The sequence below is a fragment of the Archocentrus centrarchus genome, chromosome 5 (genome assembly GCF_007364275.1).
Source record: "Archocentrus centrarchus isolate MPI-CPG fArcCen1 chromosome 5, fArcCen1, whole genome shotgun sequence".
NCBI classification, from domain to species: domain Eukaryota; kingdom Metazoa; phylum Chordata; class Actinopteri; order Cichliformes; family Cichlidae; genus Archocentrus; species Archocentrus centrarchus.
In genome coordinates, this window is record NC_044350.1 from 22,228,377 (window position 1) to 22,251,824 (window position 23,448).

Sequence of the window (23,448 nt, forward strand, 5' to 3'; positions counted from 1 at the left end):
TGGGTTGACAGTAGGTATAGTTTATTTACAGTATATGTCATGCTATAAGATAAAAGGCAAATGTAAAACGAACAGCAAAATGAAATGTAGAATTGTAACAAAGTTAAGGCTTAGATGGATATAAAATGACAAAATATTCATTCATAAATCAATGGAAAAATTCATGTTCAAATAAATCGATGCTTGCATTACACAACCAAAAGGAAGAAGCTTAAAACCAATGTTTTTCTGGAAAGTAAAAAAAAAAATCTCTCTGCAGCACAATGGTGGTGTAAGTCTTGCCACTACATTTGTTCATTGTAAAACCAGATCAATACAAAACTGAAAAAACAAAGTGCACACAATAGAAAAAAAAAAAAAACACAAATATAGATTTGGCAAGATAAGTGATTATACAGGCATATTTTAACTTAAAATGAGAGTAACACATTTTTGGGTTACAATGTGTGATCATGAGATTTTATAACTCTGCCCATATGAAGCAAAAGCCTATCTTCTTTTAAATTTGGCCACTGTGTTCTTTATCTACTTGTAAAGTACGGCACTACTTCCATTTTGGCCTGCAAGCCCTGTTCTGACCATCAGCAATGCCCATCAACGCCACAGATATTATACATGTCAAATGGACCTTCATGTTGAGAATTGTTAGTCTTTAATGGAAGCATTCAAACCCCAAGGTAGTGCAACAGGTTCAGAGCATGAGTATACTCATCTATTTCACACGTTCACTGGCGTTTTGCTGTGATTTTCTGAGAGGTCTAAAGAAAACATTCGCTGTAAACAATCTGAACTGTGTATATGTGTGTGTGTGTTGGGTCTCAGTCATCCAGGTATTGGTAGTAACCTAAACTGTGGTACTGGAAACATATGAGTACTTAGAGGGAGCAATCCAAAGTTAGCAGGAGCATAGGAAGTGGCCTTGATGTGAATAAGAAGATAACCTTGAAGGTGACAGTGACCAAATTTAAATCAGGTGAGGTTTTTTGCTTTTTTACAGGTGGAGTAAAAAACATTGCTCCTCATACTTGTAACACTACTGAAGGCAGAACCTCATCCATCCCTCGCACAACGGTTTATATTTCATTTTTCAGTGGCATGGAGGTTTATTTAGTGCCTTTATATGACACACTTCATAATAGTGCTCATCATTTGGGACTTTTAAACCTTTACCAGATTAAACTGAGTTCTCCAGGATTGCCTTGAGCATATTTTAACTCTGCAAAAAAAATCTAAATTAAAATTAAATCTGCTAATGAGCAGGTCAGGTTGAACTTGGCAGCAGGCTGAAAATGACATAAAAATGTTAACACATTATTAATGTGTGTATTATGGTCATGTGGCATGATATACATTAACAGCTACACATTATATAAGCATCCACTTTTATGTTAACTTGGCCGCCCAGCTAATGGAAGACTATTTCTGATGCAAATATATTTATTTTGTAAAGATTCGAGTAAAGAAATTAAAGGACTGTATAAAAAAGACAAATCTGTTAAACACAAAAAAAGGTTAAAAAGATTTTCCATGTAGCTGCCTGGAGCATTTTTTTTTTCCCGTGAAGTCACATAGAAAAATGAAATTTTAGGCCTGTCATTTTCAGGCCTGAAAGTGCTGAGAAATCATCTTTGGATACCCCCCCCCCGATAATACTATCTGGTCAGCAAGGAAGGACAGGAGGATATACTCATTAAAAGAGCACCTCTTCACAAAATACTGGCAATCTGGCACATTTTTGGATCCTGTTAATGGGTTGTGTGGTTCATCAGAGGACCAAAGTGACAATGTCACAGAAAACTGGAGGGCAGGAGTCGTGTGAAAGGCTCAGATGAGGGAGATCCGTATAGGGATGGTGGGAGAGTCTGTCCTGTGATGAGGGGAGTGATGAGATACCACATGCTCCACCACTGTGTGTTTAGACATGTGCTTCATAAGATAGGTCTCCTGAAAAGAAGCAGATGAAAGCCTTTAGGTATGGCTACTGCTCGTTAATTAAGACTTAAAAATATGACTCGGGGGTGGGGAGTGAAACTCACAGAGGTGTACGACCTGCCGCACATACTGCAGCAGTAGGCCTTGGCATTTTTGATGGCATGTGCAGACAAGTGGATTTGAAGCGAGGCAGAGTCTGAATAGGCACGGTAGCAATTGGAACATTTGAAGGGCTTGTCTTTGTTGTGCTGCCTCTGGTGAGACTTCAGAAAGAAAAGCAAAGCAAATATACACACAAAAACGGTTGTTAGACATGTTTGAAAAAGGGAGCACCTTACTGTCTGTTGAATTTCATGTTTACCTGCAGATTAGACAGTTGAGTAAATGCTTTTTCACATCCAGGATGAGCACATTTATAAGGCCGGTCCCCTGTATGGATTCTGGAATTAACACAATGAGCCAGCAGGTCAGACAGAAAGTTTGGGGATATGCGCAAGGAAATTAATTATGAATGAATTCACATGACTGCTCAAGTTACAAGGACATCTGCATTTGATTCTTCTGCACAAAAATAGACTGATCGAGTGCCACCTACTGCAGTCAGATTAGCCTGGTAGGGAGTAGGGAAAAATGACAGCAAAACACAAATGCCAAAGAAGATGATCAATCTTGTTTATATATTCATTATACTGCTTTTAATGTTGCCATTTATTTTTAATGCAACAGCTGCATGAAAGAGCTCTTAAACTGTAAACTGAAACACTTCAACATGATACTCAAGTGCACTCGGATTTGACAGTAAAATAAAGGAGTCATATATGTTACTTTAGCATTTGTAAAAATCAAAATGGACATAACTTACAGTGGGGGATACAATTATTTGATCCCCTGCTGAATTTGTATGTTTGCTCACTTACAAAGAGAGTGGCAGCGGCTGCGAACACCCATCTCCCCTATGTTAGTCTTGTCTGTTCTTCTCTGGATGGTTGTTCCGAATGCAATTTCGTTATATTATGATGGAATGTCGTTATATAATATGTTGTATAATGATTAATTTTGTTGTATGTACAATGACAATAAAGTTCTATTCTATTCTATTCTATTCTATTCTATTCTATTCTATTCTATTCTAAAGAAATAAACAGTTTCTAATTTTTATGGTAGTTTTATTTTAACACAGACTTTACAATCAATCAATCGGTCAATTACAGATATTCCCTACTCCCTACGAGGCCAAAGTGCTGTCAAAGGACATCAGGGACAAGACCGTGGACCTGCTCAAGGCTGGAATGGGGTACAAGACCATCAGTAAGAACCGTGGTGAGGAGGTGACAACTGTTGGTGCAATAATTCGGAAATGGAAGAAATATAAAATTTGCTTTATGCAAGATCTTGCCTCATGGGGTGAGGATGATCATGAGAAAAGTGGTGGATCAACCCAAAACTACATGGGAGGTGCTTGTGACTGAAATCTTGCAGCAACTGTAAGGTCCTCCTGCTCAAGAAGGCAGAGCAACCTTTATGTAATGTGTTTTTTTTTCCCTCATTTTTGGCTGATATTCTCTCTCACCATTAAGCATCCTTAAAAATTAGAGACTGGTCATTTTTTTGTAAGTGAGCAAACTTAGAAATTCAGCAGGGCATCAAATAATTATTTCCCCCATTGTATAGTATTATAAATATAAATAAACAGTGTTTGGGCTACAGTAACTGCACAGTAACTATACAACTCAGCAGATTTGCATATATAAAACCTCTTCCCTCAGCAGAAAATCTATACCGCTCATAAAGAACTGCTGCTAATTCGGTGGTTTTAAAGCTGCCTGTACACAGAAACTGAACATAACTTTCTCTGGTCCAGGGAACGTATTCAGTATAAGTTTGTACAATTATCTCTCAAGGTTAAAAATTAAACTGCCTTTATGACATTAAAACTCCATGCTCAACACACCTCGCTAACCTGTTATTCTCACTTTGTGCTAAACCCCCTGTGGAACTGTGATAGTTCGGCCTCTCGAGAATGCTCTTTATGTAATCGTGTTCATGACTCATTGCCAATAAACCTAATTAGTTTTGAGATTTTCCAGGAGGTGATTAATTTTTAGCATTACACATCCTTTCAGTCTTTTGATGCGTGCATCGAATTCAGAATGAACATTAAAAAAAAATCTCAGTCTCAACCTGTTGTCTTGGAACTAAAGACATTTGCTTAATGATTTGAAAAACAATGCATTTTCTTTGTATATACACACAGCAACCACTGTATTATGTATACTTTGCTAGCACCTGGTTGGACCCCCTTTTGCCTTTGTCATGTTTAAGAAACCAGTTTGAGATGATTTGAGGTTTTTGACATGTGTTATCCTGCTGGAAGCAGCCATCAGAAGATGATCCTAAGGGGCCAAAAGCGTGCTAAGAAACTGTCTCCCACATCATTACACCACTACCAGCCTGAACTGTTGGCAAGATGGATCCATGCTTTCATGTTGTTTATGCCATATTCTGTCCCTACCATCCAAATGTGGCAGCAGAATTCAAGACTCATCAGAACAGGCAACATTTTTCCAGTTTTCTCTTGCCCAATTTTGGTGAGCCTATGCAAATTGTAATTTCAGTTTCCTGCTCTTGGCTGACAGGAGTGGACCTGGTGTGGTCTTCGCCCATCTGCTTCAAGGGGGGTCGGTGTGGATGAGCACTGATGACCAGTGGTTGGGTGCTCATGTCACATCCGTCCCCTCAATTTTAACAGCACCCTAGACTCACACACAACTTTGCTGGGTGTCAGGCAGTTCTCGGGCAACTTCAATTCCACCTTGCCCCCCGTAGCAAGGTGCAAACTCCCCCTGTGTGGAGTTTGCATGTTCTCCCCATGTCTGCGTGGGTTTCCTCCGGGTACTCTGGTTCAAAGGCATGCACTTACTGGGGTTAGGTTAATTGGCTACTCTAAATTGCCCATAGGTGTGAATGACAGCATGAATGTGAGTGTGGATGTTGTCTGTCTCTCTGTGTTGGCCCTGCGACAGGCTCGCGACCTGTACAGGCCTTTCGCCCTATGTCAGCTGGGATAGGCTCCAGGCCCCCTGTGACCCTGTTCAGGATAAGTGGAAACGAATGGATGGATGGATGAAAAATAACACAAATAAATAAATAAAATAAAAGCAAAAATATTAACAAGGGGGCCTAAAGAGAATCTATAGAGCTCATTTTGGAAGATATTTTTAAACAAAGTATTGTTAAGAGAAAGAGAATGAGCAGCCTAATTAGAAATATACTGTAGTATAATATATAATAAGCTCAAGTTTTTCATGTCCAGTTATTTACAAATCAGTACGATTATGTAGGAGTAGATAATAATGTTTGTGTAATCAAAGTCATGCTACCCTTATCTGATTTTTAATATGTAAGTATGTTTAAAACAAACACAGAAAGCAAAATGAATATATACAAAATACAATACTATTCCCTTAAAAGTAAATACTGCCCAGAGAGCAGCAGAGATTTGCACTCCAGGAGTGCTTCGTTTTAGATATTTATGTTACAAGTAACTGAAGAGGCGTACCTAATAAAGTGAGTGTATACTTGTACATTTTACAGGACATCACAACTTTTCTGAATACTGGGTTGTACAAAAGCCTCAAATGTCAGCTCCTGCTCACTATTTAAAGTCAGTTCACCCTAAGCACAAAATAATATGTCAAGTTCAAGTATATATTTTCTCTAACATCATTTACATTTTGTTAGCTTAGCTATGCTAATTAAGAAACAGTAAATTGTAGGGGACAGATCCAGCTGTCTTATTAAGAGGACTGATGCTGCAAAACAGAATATATGTTCTCTATGTTTTTAGTGGATAACAACATAATTACAAGACCAGCTGTCTCTCTCTCTCTCTCACACACACACACACATACACGCACACACACACTGTAACTTTTTTCAAGGGTCAGACCTGGTGTGCTGCTGCAGGTGGGAGAGCTGGCGAAAACATTTCTCACAGTAGGTGCAGCGGTAAGGTTTGACACCCAGGTGTATGCGCAGGTGCTGGGCTAGGTAGGACGCGTTTGCAAAGGACTTAGTGCAGTGAGGACACTTGTGAGCCTTCGCCTCTGTGTGTGTTTTGGAGTGAATCTGCATGTCTGACTTAGAGAAGAAGGTCAGTGGACAGATTTTACACCTGTATCAAAAACACAGGGACAAATAGAACACACGAAGATGAGACAGAGATCCAGTATTCAATATTTTTCCAGCAAAAGTGAGATTACCAAAAGTAATCGTAACTACTTAAAGTAAAAGTCAATTGAGTTTACCAAAGTTGCTCTGAATGTTAAAGCTATAAGAAAATTCAATTTTATATTATTGCTGAGATGAAACAAGCTGTTGTAAAAATATGTCCTTTCCCACCTGTAGGTTTTTCCCTCTTTGGCAGTGATGGTGACGCAGGACTGGTCATTGCCTGAGGCTAGGAATGGGTAGGGCACCACCAAAAGAGAGGACCCATTCTCTGCCTTTATTTTCTTACGTCCTCTTTCCTCCTTTGGTGGAGGACCGAGAAGTCCCACAAGTCCACCACTGTTTTTCATAGGCTCCATCCCATGGCCGGTCAACCCTGAGATGAGGTGAGGGGAGGGAGCTCCACCCAGCCGGCTGTGGCTGCTTGAAGTGGGCGTGGTGGGGGTAATGATCTCTGAGGTGCTGAGGTTGCCTGTTCTGGATGCCAGCGCCACACCTAATGGGAGGCACAGTGAAGACAGGACTGCAAAGTTATTGCCTTTAAGCTGATATAAATCCAGAGAGGATAAAAATCAATAATATATTTTGTAATAACACCACAGAAGGGTATAATTTTTTTTAATTTAATATTTCATCATCAGGTCTGTGTATGCCAGCATTTTAAGTTTAAATATATTAAATATATATATATTAAATAAACAAATATGTAGGACCGCTTTTTTACATTTGTGCAATAATTAGAAACATCCTTTCTCAGAGTGATGCTGAAAAGCTAATTCATGCATTTATTACTTCTAGGCTGGATAATTTAATTCGTTATTATCAGGCTGTCCTGAAAGCTCCCTGAAAAGCCTTCAGCTGATACAAAATGCTGCAGCTAGAGTACTGACAGGGACTGGAATGAGAGATCATATCTCCCATATTGGCTTCTCTTCATTGGCTCCCTGTTAAATCCAGAATTGAATTTAAAAATATTCTCCTCACATACAAGGTCTTGAATAATCAGGTCCCATATTATCTTAAAGACCTTATAGTACTGTATCACCCCAACAGAGCACTTTGTTCTCAGACTGCTGGCTTACTTGTGGTTCCTAGGATACTTAAGAGTAGAATGGGAGCAGAACCTTCAGCTTTCGGCCCCACTTCTGTGGAACGAGCTTCCACTTTGGATTCGGGAGACAGACTCCCTCTTTATTTTTAAGATTAGACTTAAAACTTTCCTTTTTGAAAAGGAAAGCTTATAGTTAGGGCTGGATCAGGTGACCCTGAACCATTCCTTAGTTATGCTGCATAGGCCTAAGCTGCTGGGGTGTTCTTATGATGCACTGAGTGTTCTTTTCATTCATCCCTTTTTACTCTGCTTATACTCCACTCCACACTGCATTTAATCATTTGTTATTAATCTCTGGCTCTCTTCCACAGTGTGTCTTTTGTCCTGTCTCTCTCCCCTCAGGCCCAACCAGTCGTGGCAGACGACTGCCCCTCCCTGAGCCTGGTTCTGCCGGAGGTTTCTTCCTGTTAAAAGGGAGTTTTTAAAAAAAAAAAAAAAAAAAAAAAAAAAAAAAAAAAGGGAGTTTTTTTTTCTTCCCATTGTTGTCAAATGCTTGCTCATAGGGGGTCGTTTTGACTGTTGGGTTTTCTCTGTAATTATTGTAGGGTCTTTACCTTACAATATAAAGCGCCTTCTTTGCATTGTGTCTTCAGTTCATTGAGGTGTGCAGGCATTCGTCGAAATATTTTCGTCATGGTTTTTGTCGACGACCCTTTTTTTCATAACGATAACGAGACAATAACTAAATAAAAAGTACTTAAAATGATTTTTAAAAAAAATTAATTGACACTTTCGTCAACGAATAAAAACGAGACGAAAATGCTTGGCGGGAGGACATCCAATCACTTTCACTTATTTAATTTTGTGAAAGGGCAGGAAGGCAAGTTAGGAAGGCATCCAATCAGAACTGATTTAATTTTGTGACAGGGCGGGACAAGTTAGGAAAACATCCAGTCAAACACACAGTTGCACAAATTTGCTCTAAACCAAACAAGCCTGTGATTTGTCCTTTCTTCCGATAGAACTAAGTTATGTAAACAATGTCAGCAGGGAGAAAGACAAGAGCCGATGTATGGACACATTTGTCCTTTGATGCCATGACAAACAAAACAATGTGTAAACCATGTGGAGCGACTATCTCGGGTAAAAACACGACAAATCTTAAACAACATCTGCAAACCAGTCACGCATATCTCCATGCAAATGTAAGCATTTTAATGTCATGCAGGGTAAAGTGTTTTTTTTCCCAGTTTAGCGTTTGCGTTTAGATAAAATGTCCACACCGTGGTGATTAGCCTTGTACCTTTCAGAGCGTGTCCTGCTGTAAAACGCTCGTATTATCTCAGTAAGGTGGTGTTAATGATCAGGTGTGTGGGAAGCAGGTGAATCTTAATATTAATAATAATATTACATAACTTTTAAAAAACGTTTAATGTTGTGTAAGTGTATATAATGACTAATTCAAGAGACCTGAAGAAAAAGCATTTACATTTTATATTTTAGTTGACTAAATCGACTGTAGATTTAGTCGACTATATTCTTACGATAATTTCGTTGACTAAAACTTAAACTATTCAGATGACTAAATTATGACTAAAACTTAATTATATTTTTGTCAAAAGACTATGACTAAAACTAAATCAAAAATTTCTGTCAAAATTAACACTGCACAGCACAGCATTTTGAGGTCTGGACTTTGCAACACCTTGATTCTTTTCTTTTTCAGCCATTCTGTTGTACATTTGCTGGCATGCTCAGGGTGATTGTCCTGCTGCATGACTCTAGAATACTTTGGTATACAGAGGAGTTCACGGATGACCCAAAGGCTGTAAGGTGCTCAGGTTCTGTGCCTGCAAAACAAGCCCAAATCATAACCCCTCCACCACCATGCTTGACAGTTGGTATGAGGTGTTTATGCTGAAATACTGTGTTTGAGTATCACCAGTGGTGGACAGTAACGAAGTACAAATACTTTGTTACTGTACTTAAGTAGATTTTTCAGGTATCTGTACTTTACTTGAGTATTTATTTTTCTGACAACTTTTTACTTTTACTCACTACATTTTTACACAAGTATCTGTACTTTCTACTTCTTACATTTTCAAAACAAGCTCGTTTAGGTTTAATGCGTCTGAGAAACGTTTGCATTTCCGGTCAGTGCGGGAGCCGGCTTTTGATTGTAAGCGGTTTTTTCTTGGAAGTCGCAACAACAGGGTGGGAGGGACCAGACACCCCACACGGTAGAGGGAGAGAGGCTCCTGCAACGCTCGCTCGGAGACCGGAAAGAGGAAGTTGCGCTTTACATAGTGGCTGCACGCCGGTGTTCCGTCGAGTCGCGTTTCCCCATCAGATACTGTTTCCCCGCCGTCTCCTTGCTGCTCCGCGCCGCTCACGCGGCAAAAATCGGTATCTGATGGCTGTCATTCGGTTATCAGTTACAGTTCCCCCAGTTTATTATAGGGGGAACGGTATCTGATGGGTGACATAAAGCCATTAGATACCGTTCCCCCTGTAATAAACTGGGAGAACTGTAACTGATGACCCATCTTCCCATCTTCAGTCTTAAAACACAACTTATCCAATTAAGCTGCGCAGTCTCAGTGTTTAGATTTAGCTTTCTACATAGAGAATATACACTATATTGCCAAAAGTATTGTAACGTTGTAAACACACTTGTATTCACTCACCCATCCAAATAATTGAATTCGGGTGTTCCAATCACTTCCATGGCCACAGATGCATAAAACCAAGCACCTAGGCGTGCAGATTGTTGGGTTGTTTTTCAGGGGTCAGGTTAAGGCTCGCCCCCTTAGCTCCAGTGAAAGGAACTCTTAATGCTCAGCATACCAAGACATTTGGGATAATTTTATGCTTCAAAGTTTGTGGGAACAGTTTGGGGATGCGCACAAAGCAAGGTCCATAAAGACATGAATGAGCAAGTTTGGTGTGGAAGAACTTGACTGGCCTGCACAGAGTCCTGACCTCAACCCAACAGAACATCTTTGGGATGAATTAGAGCAGACACTGCGAGCCAGGCCTTCTCATCCAACATGAGTGCAGTGTCTGACTTCACAAATGCGCTTCTGGAAGGATAGTCAAAAAATTCCCATAAACACACTCCTAAACCTTGCTGAAAACCTTCCCAGAAGAGTTGAAGCTGTTATAGGTGCAAATGGTGGGCTGACATCAAACCCTATGGATTAAGGATGGGATGTCACTCAAGTTCATATGCGTGTGAAGGCAGACGAGCAAATGCTTTTGGCAATACAAATTCTAAATCAACAATAAAGCTTGCAACAATCTGCATGGTTACCTGAGACATGGTTTGTCCTGGAAGGATGATCTATGAGTTGACGCAGATGCCAGTCTTCCCATAACCCTCTGGCTTTTATAGCTGCCTTGTCATCTAGATTCAAGTTTACATCTCCAAGAATACGACCTGAAAAACATGTACAAACAGACACAAAATATAATGACAGTAATCATCATAAGGCTGTGTAAGTACAGTCTTACCTGTAATTTCCTGACATTTAGATATGTGGATGGACTTTTCATTACTAACTATACAGAAGTCTTTGATGGACAGTATCTCAAACTCAGTGCAGATAGAATTAAAAAAACTTCCCTTTACGTAAAGCATGTTACAACAGTCCACTGATGTTTTGCTTAAGGTTGTGGAAGCTGATGTGAACTTATAATTGGACTACCTGTAACTGAGCTGGAGGCAGGGCGGGCGTGCAGGGCGATATCAGGCTGAGAGGGGCTGTGGTTATGGAGAACCGGCATCTGCTGGGCTTTGGATATCCCGTGCTGGCCGCCTTCAGGCTGGCTAGAAGTAGCCAGCAGGGGCTGCTGGGAAGGGGCTGAAGCAGGGGGCAGATGAGGCGGTCTGATCTTCTCCGCCATCAGCTGCTCCTTGATTTTATTGATCAATACTAGGTTATCCAGCTGACAGCCAGAAAACAACATTTGTGACAAGAGAACAGCCATCAGTTCAGTCATTTCATGAGGAAATGGTTCCCTCTTATGGCTAATACTTGATATTACATGACTGTGGTTTCCAGCCTTGTAATGACTTTTAGATACCAGAAAATATAAGACTTTAGGAATATCTAGAGGCCTGAATAGGTAGAAGCAACAGAAAATAGCAGAAAAAAATAATTGAAAAAATCAAATATTAAGTGACTCCCTCTTCGAACCACTTCGATCAAAGGTTTGTAACATTCATTCACATTGAGTCATTCAGAGATACACTCTTTCATTTTAGCCATTTTATTGTCAGTATTCAGGTATGGAGACTGGTCCCTGTATGCTAACAATGTAGACAGAGCTAACAGACTGTTATAAAAGCTATCTCTGTCCAAATTAGAAGAAAAGAGCCTTTCTCTAGCATGTCAAACCCGTTTAACTACAATAAACAAATAAAGAAAAACCTGTGTAAATAAAGCAGATTATGGTTTTACAATGCTAAGCTATAAAATGGTTCAGTGCTAACTAGGGCTGCAACTAAAGATTGTTTTGGTAGTCAAATTATCTGTCATTTTTGTTATCGATTAGGCGACGATTATTTCAGTCTTAACTCACCTGTTCAAGCCTGCCCACCTGTTAACATCACCTTGTTCTCTTCTCACAATTAAAATAATGACCCATAAAAATACGAGTTTGAAACTAATCAAATTTATTTTTAACATTAATGTGACCATCACAATAAATATCAAATAAAAAATGCATATTAAACTAAATGCAATTTTTATTTTTAAATGAAATATCATGTGCAAATAAATAAAAATGGCCTCTGTCCAAAAGTTCAAATAAGGCTTCAAATTAAATCAAAAAGATTTTTCCATCCAAAACAGCTGAAAAGTTTACAGACGATTCAGTTCATACAGAGGTTTACTATTCAGAATGAACGCTGATATTAATGAGAAAAAAAATAGGAGCCAACGTTGCTGCTCCTATTGTCCTTCACTCGGTAGCCAACATAACTGAAATGGCGGTGCTTAGCAAACATTATCCATGAGAGCTTGTTTCCGACAGGTAAACAGAAACATTACTGTAAAAACATTAACAGGTATCAACGACGCACTAACGACGTCACAGCTCCAGGGTGCCGGCGTTTTAAACGCTCAGCACTGCAGCGATGCTGCCGTGGAAGGAAAGCTCTGCTTTGCACAGTCTGCATTCAGCTTTATTTCTGTTTTCTGTCAAATGCTCCCACACCTTTGACAGTCTGTCTCCATTTTCTTTAATTTTCTCCACCCTCCTCTCTTTTCCACCAGTGTTACTTTGTTCGTTATGTTCTTCTTCGTTGGTATTGTTGTTGCTGGCAGACAATGGAGGCAATACTGCCCCCATATCTTCATCTAGTGTATTGCAATTACAAAGTACGACGCTTCGATGATGAAATTCCAAGTCGACAAATTTTTGTAGTCGACGTCATCGATTACGTCGATGAATCGTTGCAGCCCTAGTGCTAACCATCTTTAAAACCAAAACTTGTGCTTTTAAATGTCCCCTTTTTATCAGGTTAGCTTAACTAGATGTCTCCAGTTAAGGATTTAGATGTGCTGGTGTATTTTTTATTTTTTAAACCCTTGGACACAGATTAATTAGCTATTTTTGCCTGCTTGTTAAATTGTTATGGTAGGCTAAGCTAAATAGTTTCTGGTTTTAGTACCATATTTATTAAACAAATATTCAAAACTATTCTAACTATGTAAGAAAAACAAAATGTGATAGGTGGAGTGACTTATTGAAACGTGTGTAAGTATACATGTATATATAGTATATAAACTGAAAACATATTTTCTACAATTGTAACAAGCTTGTCAGTATTTGTTGTGATCGCCTTCACTTTTCAAAACTAACTTCCTTAGTTGAGCTTTCTTTTCATTTCTTTAAATAGTCTTCAGGAATAGTTTGCCAGGTTTTTTTTGAAAGACATTTAAAACTCTTCTTTGGATATTAGCTACCTTTTGGTCCATTTTTCTGTAAAGTCGGTACCACTGCTTCAATAATGTTGTGGTCCAGGTTCTGGGGAGGCCAATCCATGACTGATGGCGTTCTACTGTGTGTTTTTCTCATTTTACTGCATTGGCAATGTGTTTGGGATCATTATCATGCTGAAAAATGAAGCTGTTGCCAATCAGATGCTTTCCAGATGGTATTGTATGGTGGAATGAAATCTGGTAGTACTTTTCTGTGTTCATAAGTCCATCAATTTTGACAAAGTCTCCAACACCACTGGCTGAAATGCAGACCCAAACAATGACAGAGCCTCTGTCGTGGTTTACAGATGGCTGTAGACACTAATTGTTGTACCGCTCTCTTGACCTTCTCTCCTCTGATTGAACCAAAAATTCAATGGTCACTCCATAAGACCTTGCCACTGATTTTCAGTCTAGTTCTTGTGTAATTTGGCATCCCTCAGCCTTTTCTCCCTAATTCTCCTCCTTAAGAAAGGCTTCTTCGCCTGTCAAACTGATTATCTTTGGCACTTTTCTTAGAGTCATCTAAAGAAAAGGGACCACATCATCTATTTTTGCAACCAGTAGCTTAAAGATACATTTTAAAATTGGTTCTTTGCTAAGTTGTCTGTTATGTGTAGACACAACACTGGCTCATCCCCTGAGTTAGGTGCATTTTTTATTTTTAATTGATTCATAGATCATTGTTAACTGGACTGGACTGGACTAAAAAAGTAGCCAATATCCAAAGGGGAAAAAAAATCTGAAAGACCTTCAGAAAGCCTGGAGAACTATTGATCAAGACCACTTGATTCCTAGAAAGTCTGCTCCTTGGAAGCAAAATATAAAGAAATGAAGGGTGGCTTTTGCAGAGTACTGGATTTTATTTATATCTTTAAAAAAAAATTTAAATGAAAGCAAAAATGTTCTAAGAATTAAAAAATGACAATGATTTACGGTCTGGTGTTAAAGTGTGCAGAAACAAGTGCAAATACCATAGTCACTCACCTGGCCAGGCATGGTAGGAGGGGGAGGCCAAAAATAGGGGTTGTTAAAGCGGGGTTCAGCCATCCTGAAATAAATACACACGGGTTATAAAAAACGTGAAGGTTGCTCTAAATGCTGATCAGTACTAAGGACATATCTGTAGTCAGACTTGTAAGACAAGGATTTTCAGGTCTACTTGATACCTTATCCCTGGTTCCACAGGTGAGTGTTTTTTTTTTTTTTTTAAGATAATCAATTTAGGGCTCCTCAGATTTGCCTTGTTTGAAACCATTGTTGTGAGAATCCCTGTAAAACAATGTCCTATATATTTATGTGTGGGCCTGTCGTTAGTGTAGCAAACAGCGGTTAAAACATTTGTCAGCAGCTCTCCACCCAAGCTGCAGCTGACTGTTAGATGAGATAATTTGAGATACTCCTTTTTCAGTCTTGTGACAGCATTTTCAAAGAAATCCTGTATTAGTCCTCCTGCTTCCTGAAAAGTGTGTGAGAAAATGTTGTTTTCTCATGCTTTCTCTTCATCACCGATAGCAGGGAGGATGCTTTCCAGTAGCAGTCAGTGAGTTAGACATGCTTTTTTGTGAGTGATGTCAGAGTTTTCATTAAGATCTGCAAGCACAAGTGTGCATGATGGGCATGCTGCCCAAGAGAGAGGCTCGCACACGATTACAACAGCTAGCTAGAGGAACAGTTATCAGAGAAAACAGAAATGGTAGAAGCAAAGTGGCTCAGATCACAATCTCTCTCTCTCTCCGTCTCCTCCTTGACACATGGGGCCCCGGCTGGTTAAGGGTCTGATGGGCAACAGAGCAAAGTTTGCACATTCTCAACACAGAGTACAGCAAGACCCAAAAGGCAGCCACTGCCTAAACCAGAACGGTCAGTAATCCAACTATAAACACAGAATACTTTTATTGCTGCATGGACACCACATTCTACACTCATTTGATAATGACCCAGCTGTTAACCTCAATTGTTTTCTTTCCTGTCTGATTATGATGGCACAGTGTGGGCATAAACCTGATTTGCAAAGGCTTGAAAATAAGCACACTGCTTTATTGAGTAGCTTGTTTGACCAGGTGGAGAGAAATCACTCCTATTTTTGAGGCAGAGAAAGTTACTAACTGCTCAAGTTGTGACCCGAAGGCCTTTCTTTCCATAACTTCTCTTTTCAACCCTGTATGAAGTTCTTTTTAAAACATTTCGCATTGCATGCTTTGGCACGCATCCCCATTCCTAAGTCTGTTTGGCTTAGCAGAGGCAGAACACAGTCCACATCTGCGAGCCAAGAGAAACAAAGCTGATATGTTCAGGGGTATGAGCGTACAGTGCACCCCGCAAAATATTTCTCTAATGATGCCAGTGGGGATACATTTCACTTCCTGGACCATTTCTGTCTTAAGACAGCAGCCTCAACTTGGGTGTCTGTCTGGCACTGGACATCTTTGTGTCACTTTCTGAAGTGACATACTTCATACTACATACACACTGAAAACGTGCGCTATGGCAGCGAGATACTCCGTCGTCAGCAGTCAGTCAGTAGGTTAATTTTTACATCCTGTAAAGTCAGGATTGCAGTGCTTTACTTAAGGGCTGACTGTGCCAATTTTGGCCACAATAGTTTCATTTTTTAAAATAGTATTTCAGTAAGGCATGTTAGAGTTGTAATTATTTCCAGTTGGTAGGAAAACGACTCGCACATCCAAGTTATGCAGGTGCTTGGGAAAGAAGTTCTTGTGCACACGTTAAGTCCTGCAGTCTCTCTTGATTGATGAATGAATGGGTTTGAAGAAAATAGCGAAAATGAAACTTAATAAGTAATGTTATAAAATTATTTGTCAAATTTATTCAGCAGAAATGATGCACTTGGACACAAAATTCTGCACATCACAGTGACCCTTATAGGTTAATGTGGTACTTAACTAACTACAGAGCAGCTAAAAGTCCTTAAATATAATAAGATCTGGGCTGTCACTTTCTGACATTTACGAGGTTATTAAAACTTAAACATATTAATATTTACAGCTGCAGACCTGGCAGATTCAAATTCCTTATTATGGGCTTATTAACATTTATACCTGGATACTTATTAAAACAAGTGAAATTCATGATTATTTAGTAAGCAATTAGCATAATTAATAAGAGAAAAAGGTGGTGAATATAAGCTAAAAAAAAACAGAAATCATGCAGCTTTTATTAGTGGCTTATATAATATAAACAATGAGTGGATTATTAATTAGGCTCAATAACAGTTTATTTCAACTTTAAAAGCTTTATTAAGGGTCCAGAAAACAATAAGATGCCTCATGCTGTTAATTCTGCATGAATTGTTATTACGTAAATACACAAATATAGCTGCATATGTTGTTAGATCCTAACAATCCTACAGTTGGTTAGTCAGTGAGAGTGAGGTGGTGCCACAGTGGCGTCATTTGCATCCAGAAAACTACCTTTAAACCGCATTATTTCAGCTTTAAACAGACACCAGACTGTGAGATTGCTTCTAAAATGAAATCTAACTTCTCCCATAAACAAAACTTGGCATTAACTTTCCCCTTTCTGTACCCGCTCGGCTGATTTATTCCTCCGATAAAAACAAAAAGCGAGCCAAATGCTGTGCAAATCTTAACCTGAGCAGCTTTAAATACGAGCCTTTTTCCTCCAGAGAGAAACGATCCTGCGCTGCCTCGGTCTGTCCGCCGCCTCTCCCACATTCTCAGACAGTTTATTAAAAAATTTCAGACAAAAGGAAAACAAAAATGGCAGCCCAGTCTTATTTTTATAAGCACTGGACGCCATATTCTGCAGATCCGAATATTATAAGCAGATAATTCTCCGGATGTGATTAAACGCTGCTGCGACGCATCTGCAAGTGGCATGTTTGCATTAAGCGTACGAATGATTGTTTACTTTGATTTGCAGGTTTGAATAGCCCGGCTCGAGGAGGAGGAAAAAAAAAAAAAAAACCCTGACACTTCCTACAACAATCATCATGCCTTTGGTCAAACGCTCTGCAGCTGCTGAGCCATAAATCCAAACATTGATGATAATCCTGACGCGCCGTGAAAGCTTTTAGTTGCACCGGAGCCGAAATGGAGTGATTATTTGCCATTAATGCGCTGCAAATGCTCTTTTTTTTAATTCTAACTTTTGCATGACTTAAATAGCAACGGTGACGAAGCGACACGGAGCAACTGCGTGTGAGAGAGGGGGGGAAAAAAAAGCAAAAAAGAGGCAGAGAAAATGCATCGAGCGGCCAACATACCTGAACCAGCGAGGGAGGAAATATTTTTAAAAAAGGATTAGACTCTTCTTTCTGCTCGCTCTCAGTCGGGCTTCAAATCTTCCGGGTCGCCTGCTGTTCACTTCTGGGTGCTGCAGGCGAGGAATTGTTCAGTGTAAAAACACTGCGCTCAAACAGATTTTTTAACCCATTTTCTGGCATCTGACTTCCTTGCAGATGTGTTCGCATTTGCGTCGTAGCGTTAGATACACCTCGGAAAGTTCATATTTAACTGTACAGTGATTGTTGTAGTCATACTCCTTTTTTTTTCTTTTTTCCTTTTTGTCTTTTTCTTTTTTGCATGTGAATATACTGTGGTGAGTCTTGCACACAAATAATAAAACAGCTCGATTTGTGTTTTATTGATTTCCGTCACAGAGGCAGAGGTGGAGTAGTAGGTGTGCAGCCTAACTGTGGGATTTGTTCTGTGCAGGTGTAATCTGTTTCATGGTCTGTAAAAGCTGCTGCCTGTGTGTAGGAGATCATGATGGTCATGCACACACATGAAGTGTAATCCTCTCAGCAGTATGACAGGCTGCTAATATGCTCTGTGCTTAGCTCAGCAGGAGATGGCACTGCTGCCACAGAGAGAGCGAGAGAGCTTCAGCTGATGGTGAAGGTGAAGGTGCTCCATACTCACTTATCAGTCATTTATTAGTCATTTATTAGTGGAGATAATGGAAGTTGCTGTCTGTGACAGTAACAGTTCAATATTTAAAGGACAAACTGAAGCAGTATAAAAATGTCAATGTGGTTTTCACTGACTTAAGAACTATTTCAGAGGTATTTTATTTTAAATAATTAAAATTAAAAATTTGCATTTTAAATATTTTCAAGCACACTGACCATTTATTACATCCATTTGATGTAATACTATGCAAATATTGCAATAATCTCAGACTTTTTGAGCATAAATGCATTCCGCTTCATTGGGAATTGGCCAATCAGTTTTTAAAAAGAAATATTTTAAGTTCTTGGCCAAGTTCTTTCTGTGTGGAGTTTGCATGTTGTCCCCATGTCTGCGTGGGTTTCTCTGGGTACTCCGTTTTCCTCCCACAGTCCAAAGGCATGCACGTAGTGGGGTTAGGTTAATTGCTGCCTCTTGCCCTATAACAGCTGGGATAGGCTCCAGGATCATGGTCCACCCTGTGAAGTCCATGGATTCTTTGGACCAAGATGCTGTACTGTTCCTTTAAGTGACATCACTAAGCAGAAATGAGTTTTAGGGAGACCAGTTCAAAGATAGTGAGTTTGGATTTTAGTTGAGAAAAAAAGAGTCTCTGTAAAGCATTACATATCTGTCATGTCACTCAAACAAAATGTGTAAAATACATTTTAAAAAGAACAAAATCCAAGAAGACTTGCTCATTGCTATGTGCTGCAAGTATAACTGATATACTGATAAAATAATTTAAGTTTACCAGTTCATGCCCGTGTTACTGTATTGTTTGGTCTGTGGTTTTAGTTTGCTGTTAGGTGATTGCTGGGCATCTCATAATATATCATATGTAGTTCATGTTTTGTGGATATAGATTAGATGTTATTGTGATGCTTTTATAACGTGTCTTAGGAGCTAGGTGTCATTTTAGCCCATTCATAGGTGGTTTCTGGGGCACCTGAGGAAGTCATGAAATGTGATATCAATTTAGGGGCCTAAAATGTACCCGTGAGCCATATTTGGTGGCATCCTGTTTGTGTAGGAGGAGTTTGTGGACAGCCAGACATATAGAGGTTTGGAAGACTCTAACAAAGAATTACAGCTGATAAGCATTGGCCTGTTTTTTTTTGTTTTGTTTTTTTGGTGATAGTATACTGTGTAGTTATACTTGTACCACATACTGTACTATTTACTTATTCTTTGTGCTTCTACCTGCCCCACTGAAACACACCTGTCAGAGCAGCTGTGAGAGCCATGCTTTTTTGTAGAATTTTAATGAAATTTTTGAGGCGTATTTTTTTTATAAAACATTAATGATTTTCTTTAGCTGCATAATCACTGTTAGCTTTCACTACATGCAGAATTTTGTCCATATTGCTTTGACTTTTTCCAGCCCATCACACCACACACTGTCACAGCCTTTAGTGTTACCTTTGTTCCTGCAACAGGGTCAAACAAATCAAATTTGATAACCTGTGTAGAACAGTTACAAAAGCTACATTTGTTCCTGAGCTTGAATGTGATGGTCTGTGGTGGGTCTAACATATACTTCATGCTGTAAGCTGAGCTTTAGATACGAAAATCTCTAAATTTCTGCATCATATTTGACAAACACTCTTTGAAAGCACATATCCTCATATCCTTAATGACTGTACACTGTTTAAAGGTGCCAATACCACGCCATCAGTAGTTGTTTACTTTGTGATAAGATTGTGTACACAGCAGAATGTGTTTCTTACCTTTTCTGCTGTCTACAGGGGAGCATTATTTATTTGAATCACTGTGCTGCAGGCAATGCTTCAAGCTTTTTGTCTTTGCTAGTAAAAAGTAGGGTGAATGTTGGGTGATAATTTAATAATATCCAGCAACATAAAATTGAGCTTTAATAAGATGATGAGGTATGATTTATGACAGGATTTTTATATTACTGCGTTTTGTTTTTACCTCTAAACTAGCAGTGTTAGTTAATCATTTTCTTTAATCCACCATTTCAAGCAAAATACTTGAAACTGAAGTTTTGGTTTTTTTTAAAGCTTAAGAAAAATGTTAAATTATTCTTTATTTTATGTGTTTCATTTCTTAACATAGGCGCTGTCTTTCCTAAAACATATATTTGCGCTTAGCATACGCACAAACATATAAACATTCAAATCTATGTAAAATGCATATGTCAAGAGGACGCCACCTCTTTTATCTTTGAAATGAACCAGAGGAAAACAAAGCACATTCAAATGAACTGACTGCTGGTAAATACAGAGGGGGAGCACATACAGTGTATCACAAAAGTGAGTACACCCCTCACATGTCTGCATATATTTAAGTATATCTTTTCATGGGACAACACTGAAAAAATGATACTTTGACACAATGAAAAGTAGTCTGTGTGCAGCTTATATAACAGTCTTCATGTAGAGCAACAATTAGTCTTTTAAGGTCCTCAGAGAGTTCTTTGCCATGAGGTGCCATGTTGGAACTTTCAATGACCAGTATGAGAGAGTGTGAGAGCTGTACTACAAAATTGAACACACCTGCTCCCTATGCACACCTGAGACCTAGTAACACTAACGAGTCACATGACATTTTGGAGGGGAAATGACAAGCAGTGCTCAATTTGGACATTTACAGGTGTAGTCTCTTATGGGTGTACTCACTTTTGTTGCCGCTGGTTTAGACATTGGCTGTATATTGAGTTATTTTGAGGGAAGAATAAATTTACACTGTTCATGCATCCAGCCATCCACCTACACATCCATTTTCTGCAACTTACCCAGGTTCATGTCATGGGGGTAGGAGTCTGAGCCGAGGCACCCATGACACTCCTCTCCCCGCCACCTCCTCCCACTCTTCTGGGGGACACCGAGCTATTCCCAAGCCACCTGAGAAATGTAATCTCACATGCCTGAAGCCCCTCACCTAGGAGTCTCCCACGAGACATCCTAGTCAGATGCTCAAACCATCTCAAGTGGCTCATTTCATCATATTTAAATTTAAATTAAGCAAAAATCAAAGTATAAATCAACATTAATTTTTGGAAATGTGTTGCTGATTCATTATGGGAAATAATAAAATTTCCAAATGTCATTGTTCTGGTCACAAAAGCACAGTTTGAAAAGAATAATATTCTGTTTCTCTTAGCTTTAAATAATTATGATATAATACTTTCAAAACAAAAATTGAGTTGCATAGTGTAATCATAGGAAAGAAAACTGCGAGACAGTCACTTCACCACAGTCTTTAAAATCACATTTAACTGAAATGAATTGTAAATGGAGTGCTGCAGCTTCTTGTGGTCTTTCACAAGGTCAGATGAATCTGTTGTTAGGGCCTCCAAAACTCAGGAAATCCACAGATTTTAAAAAATATGAGGAAAAATTGACTGTTGAGTTCTTCCAGTAGAGTTACAGAGCAGAAATCAATGAGGTGAAGAAAGCCGATGAGACATTTGAAGCTCACATTGATCACATTGTTCCTCTGTATGCTCCTGTAAGCACAGTTAATAACTACTAAACTTAGTTTTATTTATTTATTTTTAATCTAGATTTACATTTCACTGCAGTTTAAGACTATCTCATGGAAGACATGGTCTCATCTAAGACACGGTGGTGGTCAGAGGGGCTGTAGGCACAAATTGGCAGCCATGCTTCTGTCAGACTGCCCCAGGGCAGCTGTGACTACATTAGTAGTGTACCACCACCAAGTATGATTGAGGCGCAAATGAATAGTGCATGGAATTGTAAAGGGTCTTTGAGTACCTTGAAAAGCGCTATATAAGTCTAAGGCATTATTGTTGGTGTGGTTTTCTTCTGTATAAGCTGTTTTTTGTTTGTTTGTTGCTTCTGTAAGTTTAGATGGTTCCTATAATATGGGGATGACAAGTTTTTCTTCAACTGTTTATCAGGCACCCACTGAAACACTGAAATTTCAACTCTACTCTGCCATTGAAAGATATTATAAGACTTTTTTTTTTTCTTTTTTTTTTACTTTTGTAACTGTTTTTCCAAAAATTTTTATTGTTGTGTTGCAAATCAAACCCAATGTGGTTCCTCGCCTGATTAAGGGTTAAATCCAACTATAATCTTTGGCCATCTGCTGGTGTCTGTGCTGTGATGAATTTTTTCATGGAAATTTTTCACTTCAATCTCAGAAAATATCAAAGTTTTTATTGTTCATTTTAATTCTATTTTAGTTTTAATTTGGTGAATTCTGAACTTTTTTCCCTTCAGGTTTTAGCCCATCTCCTCAGGCTCTATAGTAGTAGTAGTAGTAGTAGTAGTAGTAGTTTAAATCATCCTATTGCTGTATGCTGTCAATTTTAAACAGACTATGAAATACAAAGCATATCTGAGATACTAGAGCTGCATAGAATAATATAATCAGGCATGCATATGTATGTATGCGTACGAAAACACTCCAGCACCATTCCCACCCAGTGTAAAACCTTCATATGTTATCCCCTTCAATAACAAGACCCCCTCAGTAATATCTTAATACAAATCAGGGTGATAGAGGTTAAAATCCTGCATTTGTTCAATGCTGAAAAAAAAATCTGTTTTTGCACCAGGAAAAATAAAAACCTGTAAATGAATCTATGCATGTTTTAAACTCTCTGCGAGCTTCTTTTGGGACAATCCACACTCAACCCGAGTGTTTCAAGCTCTGCTTATCTGTTCAGAACAAAGCTGTACAAATCTTTTTAGTGGTGCAGTGTTGTGGGCTATTTTAAAGACAAGATGAACATCTGGGTACAAGATGAGCTTCTGAAAAGTAAACGTTTTGTTTTTACTAAGGATATCACAGTGCTGATACTGTGTTCGGGATTCCTATCCAGAACATTTAGAGCTTATTTATAAAAATGACCTCATTGGTTTCACAGATAAGAAAAAGATGCAGTAGCTGATGAGAAAGTATCATTGTGCTGCATACTTCAACGAGTGGATTTCTATATAACTAAAGATAGCTGTGTTGTGTTTTAGAGTATTCATCTTGATGTGCTTGAAAAGCTAAGTGTAGCATCTGATGTCAGATGCTACTTCATTGTGACAGTTTTCTCTATCAGAGAGCAGAGGTAATTAGGCAGTTTAGGCGTTATAGATAAATAATGTACTGTTCAAGGTCTTTCTGTTGGTTCTAGAAGACCATCCTGTTTCCCCAAACAGACTATTACTGAAAACTGATTTAATAACTAATCACTTGTGATGCATGACTAGGATCAAGTGATTAAAAAAAAGCATTGAAAGGCATAATAAATCTTATTTGTATTCTCTGTGATCTGGAGTTTAATCCAACTTTCTAAGACATGCTGCATGTAGGCGTTTAGAGTACC

At 38.8% G+C, this 23,448-nt stretch overlaps 2 protein-coding genes across 5 annotated transcripts in view; one reads left to right on the forward strand and one right to left on the reverse strand.

Moving 5' to 3' along the window:
* Positions 1-17,554, reverse strand: znf362a (zinc finger protein 362a). Of its 3 annotated transcripts, none has more exons than XM_030730015.1 (9): positions 17,450-17,554; positions 14,188-14,251; positions 10,921-11,161; positions 10,527-10,652; positions 6,334-6,658; positions 5,882-6,106; positions 2,294-2,372; positions 2,037-2,195; positions 1-1,944 (listed from the first exon to the last, which is right to left on the reverse strand). In XM_030730015.1, the coding sequence occupies exons 2-9, from the start codon at positions 14,248-14,250 to the stop codon at positions 1,825-1,827; spliced, it is 1,338 nt and encodes a 445-aa protein (XP_030585875.1). In that variant the 5' UTR covers position 14,251; positions 17,450-17,554; the 3' UTR covers positions 1-1,824. The 3 variants fall into 3 exon arrangements, with proteins under 3 accessions (XP_030585875.1, XP_030585877.1, XP_030585876.1); XM_030730017.1 differs by lacking the exon at positions 17,450-17,554 and adding an exon at positions 16,750-16,913; XM_030730016.1 differs by lacking the exon at positions 17,450-17,554 and having other exon boundaries at positions 14,175-14,214.
* The window catches only part of LOC115780684 (uncharacterized), a 17,198-nt gene continuing 7,902 nt past the window's right edge, over positions 14,153-23,448 (forward strand). For both annotated transcript variants that reach the window (XM_030730018.1, XM_030730019.1), the window contains exon 1: positions 14,153-14,388. The gene's annotated coding sequence lies outside the window, so the exon portion shown is untranslated. The remainder of the gene's footprint in view (positions 14,389-23,448) is intronic.